This window comes from the organism of the source record quoted next, unplaced genomic scaffold (genome assembly GCF_019419815.1).
Source record: "Pyrus x bretschneideri cultivar Hongxiangsu unplaced genomic scaffold, Pyrus_bretschneideri_v1 Contig62, whole genome shotgun sequence".
Classification (NCBI taxonomy): Eukaryota; Viridiplantae; Streptophyta; class Magnoliopsida; order Rosales; family Rosaceae; genus Pyrus; species Pyrus x bretschneideri.
Window position 1 is genome coordinate 2,106,277 of NW_025999801.1, and position 6,840 is coordinate 2,113,116.

Genomic DNA, 6,840 nt, shown 5'->3' on the forward strand with positions numbered 1-6,840 from the left:
TTATACCAGCTTTTTTCAAAATCACCTCAGTGTCAAACCAAGCCTTAGTCATTTTAAAAGCACTTATCAAATCACTAAGTACTTTGGTGGTGCACTTAATTATCATCTTAATAATTTTATAGAAAGTATTATACACATAATAATTTACTATTTATTTATTAGATGCCAAGAGATGGCGAAAGAATAGCCATTGCAATAGAAAATGACAGCCATGTACGACGCATGCATCATCTTCCAATATGACCTTCAACTTTGTTAGTATGCAGTCAGATGGAATTTTAGAATTCGTAGGTAAAAAACAAGAATGGGACTTTTAACAGTACTGTCTTCATAATGGACACACAAGTTTGAAGGAAACTGATCTTTCTACGGTGTGTTAATAACCATACATATACATATGTATATACATAATATTTTCCATTATTAACCACATATATTTTTATAGTGTTCAACCTTTTTTTACCTTTCACATATCCATGTTAACTTTTGTCATCGATCATCTTCAAATTCATTTGATTTGACTACGAACATTAAGAAGGAGTGTGTGAAAGATAAAAAGGGATGTGTGAAAAGCACAACCATTCTTATATTGCCTCCAACGTTGAGAAAGTTATTGTCTATAAACTGATACATATATTAATTAAGTGGTAGATCTCTTTCAATTGTGTCGTGGCATTTTAAAACAAAATCCTATCTATATCCTCATATGCAATTTTAATATAGTTATTCTTTGATGGTTAATTTTGGGATAATATTAGTTCAACGCATCATAACTTCTTACAAAAAAGAAGTTTTGTCTTCACAGTGCAAGAAGGATAGAGGAACTAATTCAAGACAGTGCTAGAGTGGATTTGATTTCTCATCAAGCAACGTTATGCATGCAGTTAACTAGCTATTTCGAACGTATAGTGATAAGCTATACATGATACGCCTTCGAACGTATGTAGCAATAAGAAGAAAGAGTCAGAAAACATATGCATGATTAATTTGTTCTTTATCAAGTTCCTATTCATCCTTTTAAGCCGCTAAATCAAGACTCAAATCATTTAGAATCTTTTGTTTATTACTATCTATATATAACTAGAAATACAATAAATATAGGTAATCCAATTGAAATATTATGCTCTAGTTTTGGTTTTTTTTTTTTTTTTTTTTTTGTATTCATACAAATTAGAATATATATATATATATATATATATATATAACACTTAATTTATGCAAAGAATTGCAACTCAAGTTAAAGATTAATAGTGTTTATATCTTTGCAACTGTGCAAGAACCAAATATAAGAGTTATGGTTTATACAACAACAACAAAGTTTTTTCTCACTAAGTGGGGTTGGCTATATGAATCATAAAATGTCATTGCGCTTGGTTCTGTGTCAGCAAGAGTTATGGTTTATGTAATAAAAAATTAAATGAAATAAACTAAAAGTAATTTTGTTTATACATACTGCATAAGCACACGAAGTACCAAACAAAATATCTGAATGAGTCCTAATATATAGCATACTGTATATATTTGTTATATGATTGATGAAGGAATCAATCATTTGGTAGCTGGTGTCGTATATATACATATTCTGCACTAGAAATATTATAATGGTGGAATTAAATTGTATCAAGGGAATGGAGGCATCGGATGCAAATAGTGGATACAAATCAAATAAGATTCTGGGAACATGAACTAGCCAATATGGACTCAACTAGCTAAAAGGGTAGCCCCAACATATCTCAGTGTCGACCACGCATGCATGCAGTATCCCTTAGTGGAATCTGAATCACACGTAAGCAACTATGCCACGCGTCATAAACATACAAACATTCCAAATGAGAGAGAGAGAGAGAGATACCAATTGAGAATTGTAAAAGAGGCAATGCGATTCTCTTAATTCCATTAGCTCAAAATCATTACAATAACACATTATATTCATGATAAAGCTAGCACTGCAAAACCCCATAAAATTTAAATACTAAAACTCTTAAGAAAATGAGGTGCTGAAAAGACAAAAAAGCCCATTGCCATGCATGCATGATGATCTCTAATTTAGGCAGTTGGCTTTGGGTTGGCTTTCATGGGGGGCTCAGTGATAGGCATTGAAATAGCAACGGAGGAGAGCTTGTTGTGAGCTCCAACATCTCCGTTAATGGTGGACATCGACACGCGGTTAACTTGAGAACCCTTTATTGCTTCCGGGATCTCCTCCTCTTTCTTCTCTAGTACTTCTTTGTGTTTACCCCACAGGACTGCATAAAGCCCGAACACGATCAACACGGCTCCTAGTACACTGCACGCACAGGCGAAGTTAACAAATCAGCCAAGAGGGGATTAGAAATGTTAACAAAGACTGAAAACAAAATGTTATAGTTATAGGCTATTATTAACAATGTTACAGAGGTAATCAATAACGTGATCAAGAAATAGGTCCCAAGTAGCATCACTCGAACAAATTTGTGTGGGTGTGTGTACTTACACTAAGAGAATGGTGTTTGTGGATAAGGGTGCTAGAAACACTAAGAGAATGGTGTATGTGGATAAGGGTGCTAGAAAGCAATAGAAATGTCCTACACAGGCATATATGCAAAGACGGGGTTTTTAAAGGGAATAGAAAATTAATTACCTTCCAAGAAATATTTTTTCTGCCAGGATGAAGGAACCCATGATTGCTACAATGATCATCATCAAAGGGCTAAATGCAGTTGCAAATACAGGACCTCTTGTCTTCATCACTAGCCCTTGTACATAGTATGAAATGCTTGATGTGACAATTCCCTTTAACAAATGAAAATAAAAAACAAAGTTAGTTTCAGTATTCATGAGAGATAGAGAAAGAGTGAGAGAGAGAGAGAGTTGTTATAACATACAGCATAGGCAGCAGCTAGGAGGTTCATGTCAAACCCAATTTTCCAGACGGAGGGTTCGTGTTCCATCACCAAGGTAACAGCAATAGCCTGAAGAGTTCCTATGCCGCATATCATTGAAGTGAGAGACAGCTGATGGTTCTTGTAGGTCTTCAACGCGTTGTTCTGCATAAATTCAACAAACAAATTAAACAAATTTTTTAGATTTTAAATAGTTTTCAACTAAAAAACGATCGAAATGCAGAATTTGTTTGTTCTATAACCCTTACTTGCAACACAAACAAAGAAGCCCAGGCAAGAGTAGCAATGGTTAGCATAATGGATCCCAAAAGCCAGTGTTTGTCACCAGTTCCAGTGGTATCTGTGACATATGATGTTCGTGGATGAATATACTTAGACCACAACATCTCTACAATAGGCCCCCTGTACAAGGTCATCAGCATGGCCCCCGCCACTGTCAATACGGTTCCGAGAACCTTTGCTTGACACCTTACTTTCTTGATGTCTAGCACTTCCATCCTAATTTTCATTCAAAAAAATCAAATTAATTAATATATACTATATTAATCATGATCATTAACAACTAAATTATAAATTAATGTGCGATTATTGCATGTACACGTATTTGATAGTTATTGTGCCCTTACCGGAATATGACGGCCAGGACAAAAGTCATAGCCGGAAGCATGTTGCTCATGGCACAAGAGAACGTTGGAGACGTAAACTTCAACCCGGCATAGTAGAAGTTCTGGTCAATCACCGGACTACACAATGAAAGGCGTAGGGTTAATAATGTTGATATGGTTGGGGGAAAATATTAATCAAATTTTCTGACAAGAGAAACATATTAATTTGTATAACTGATTTAACATATATAGTAACTAACCCGAGAAGACCGAGGATAAATATTTGAATGAACATTGAGAATGTCATTTTCGGTTGCTTCTTCCTCTCAAAAAAGAAGGCAAATGGGGCTATAATAGCAGTAGCAAAGGCATGTCGATAAACCACAAGCACATAGTGACTCATTCCTCTGTTGAGAGAAACTTTGGTAATGATGTTCATACCGGCGTAGCCAAATTGTAGAGAGATCATCGCAAAGTAGGGTTTTGAGCTCTCAAGAAAGCTGCCGAAGCAACCAGCCTTCTCCATTTTTGAAGAGAATAAAACTAAAGGACTTAGCTAATTAAAACCAGAACTGATATATCTCACTGAGAAAAACACAAGGCCGGAGAGGAAACAAACCACTACTCAAAGAGGTTATGTGTTTCTCCCTAAAGAGGAGTAAGGGAGTGGCCACACCTATTTATATTAGGTGGGAGGGAACTGTTCGTATTGATATATACTGTGTCATTCACCGTCACTCTCAACTTGCTACCCAGCTTTCACAAATTTAACATCCACTATACAATAATGTCGGAATTAAAGAAATGAACTCTACTTCTACATCGTCTTCTTTTCTTTTCTTTCCATTAAGTATTTCTTTTTGTTTAATACTCTCCGTCTCTCTATTTATATTCCAATTTTTTGCTAAAGATTCCTATATAAGAATCATATCACTTTTAGTATTTTCTTTGGTAAAAAAAATCCCTCCTATAATAGTAATGGAAAATGTGTAGTTTCATTCCATTCTTTTATTTATTTATATTATGTTCTGCACATACATATCAAAATATTGACACACACACACAGAGGTACATATCGATCGGATAATGTTTCGATTCTTCACCTAATTACCTGCAGGTACATAAACTTTTCTATTAATTTTGTTGTGCTAGAGGTACACACACGTCGCTAGAGTTAGAGACTGAGATTTTACTTTTCTGCCAAAGAAACAAAAGATTGAGATTTTGCATTTCTCAAGAATCTAAAAATGAACAAAGACATTTTCTTCATATACACAATACCGGCTCTTTTTTTTTTAATTTTAAATACGGTCTGATGGTATTTCTTTTCACTTAGAAGTGAGAGAGGTCTTAAGTTAGAATATTGTGGATGACGAATTCGCTACCAAATTAGGCTTCCCATTATGTGGCTTAGGCGAACTCCCCCTCTTCCTACCGTAAAAATATTGATGTAGTTAAAAAAAAAAAGTTTACAAGCACCAAAAAAAAAAAAAAAGCCATCTTGCAACTGAAATTTCGTATTCTTAGTTAAGCATGTAGACATGCAAATTTCGGTGAAAATTAAATATTCACTAACATATTGAATTTCGGCATACGAGGGCTTACGTGGCATGTGAGGGCGGATGAGTCATTGAATTGCTTGATTTTAATTTAATTTTAATTTGATTTATTTGATTAAATCAAATATTAATTGATGGAGTAAAATCACAAATCACGAATCAAGACACAAATCAAGTCCTAGTTCTTTTATAAGCAAAGCTTGGAGAGTTTATAAATACAAGGCTCAAAGACAAAGAAAAGGGGCCAAAAAATCAATCACGCCCAAATGCTGAAGCTTTGAAACTTTGAACAAATACTCAAAACACTCAAACACTAAAGGAGACTCAGAAAATTTTCCGCGTTCTTCGTCAAACCCGTGAGATTGTAATCCTACATTTACATTAATACAAATAATATTACTTTATACACGTTTTCTTGTTTGATTTGCTATAGGATTTTCATGTTTACAAAGCATACTTGTGTTAGAATGTCATGGTATTTTTAAATTTGTGTAAGATGCTTTTCCTCCAAAAGTTTGGTTTAAAAAGTATGTGGTTTTAGTCGTCACCTTAGCCTACAAACTAAAGTGCAGTATCCTTCTTGCGGTATCACTCTATCAGATATTTCTCCCATAAGACATTTTCACCAATGAAAATTTATGAAATAAAACTATAATTACTGAGGTAGATTCCATGTTCCACTAGATCAAATGTAAGTAATATAAACTTTTCTTAAAAGATAATATTATCGATCAATAGCAACGTTGTTCCGAATACACGAAATACTCCCAACCTATAAGTTTGACCTTATTTGAGCTAGGAGAGGTGGAAAACGCGTGTCATTCTCTTGACAAGGCAATCAAAGTAATCAAAGTGGTGAGGGTGTCGTAAGCTTTTGATGACAGAGAACTAACCCCATTTGCTAGTAAATTAATAATAAGGCCGACCAATTGCATTGCGAAAGCAAACATCGGTTCCTTGGCGTGCTTATTTGTCTCAACAAATCAACACCCTCCGATCAATCCAACTTTAAATTTTTAAAAAGCCAAATCGTCATATAAAAACTTCCATTCATCATGATCAACTTATGCATGGACATCTCATTTCTTAATGCTAACCATCGATGTTGTGGTTTTTAATTTTTTCTCTTTTTCCAATATCCTTTTAGCTTACTTTTCTTACTCCTTAGTTATATATCTTCATTTAGCAATTTAAAAAGCGAACGTGTTAATTGCATTGATCTATTTCTTTTTAATGAGTTTTCCAAATTTTTACAACATCCTAATGGGAAGGTATCAAATTCGAGCTTAAAAGTGATGATAGAAAGGAATGAGATATAGAAAGCCAAATGCTATATTATTGAATGGATATTAGTTGACGAAGAAAAAAAGATATTCAATTGATTGATTTATTATTATTCACTGTGGAAAACCCAGCAATTAAACCTGAGTCCATCCCATTAATATTTTACGGTAAAAATTTCATAATTTTCACGCTTTATTTCTTTAGTGGCTCCACCACTGATTGTACATATAAACACATAATATTATTATTATTATTATTATTATTATTATTCACTGTGGAAAACACAGCAATTAAACCTGAGTCCATCCCATTAGTATTTTACGGTAAAAATTTCATAATTTTCACGCTTTATTTCTTTAGTGGCTCCACCGCTGGTTATACATGTAAACACATAAGTTGTGAACATTTTTATCTGAAATCATATAATCTATATATAGTTATATACACTCAACTTAAATTTTAAATGTGAAATGTTTTTATTACCCTATTATATAGTTACCATCAAGTACA

At 33.8% G+C, this 6,840-nt stretch overlaps 1 protein-coding gene across 1 annotated transcript; it reads right to left on the reverse strand.

Moving 5' to 3' along the window:
- Positions 1-1,855: 1,855 nt before the first annotated feature.
- On the reverse strand, positions 1,856-4,149 carry LOC103959970 (WAT1-related protein At5g07050). Its single transcript, XM_009372352.3, has 6 exons — positions 3,748-4,149; positions 3,509-3,625; positions 3,131-3,380; positions 2,865-3,026; positions 2,621-2,772; positions 1,856-2,287 (listed from the first exon to the last, which is right to left on the reverse strand). The coding sequence occupies exons 1-6, from the start codon at positions 4,011-4,013 to the stop codon at positions 2,047-2,049; spliced, it is 1,188 nt and encodes a 395-aa protein (XP_009370627.2). The 5' UTR covers positions 4,014-4,149; the 3' UTR covers positions 1,856-2,046.
- Positions 4,150-6,840: the final 2,691 nt, after the last annotated feature.

Coding starts and splice junctions, on each gene's coding strand:
- LOC103959970 (XM_009372352.3), bottom strand. CDS start 4,013: ATGGAGAAGGCTGGTTGCTTCGGCAGCTTTCTTGAGAGCTCAAAACCC. Junction 3,027..3,130: donor CTTCTTTGTTTGTGTTGCAA/GTAAGGGTTATA, acceptor GAATTTATGCAG/AACAACGCGTTGAAGACCTA. Junction 2,773..2,864: donor TCCTAGCTGCTGCCTATGCT/GTATGTTATAAC, acceptor CATTTGTTAAAG/GGAATTGTCACATCAAGCAT.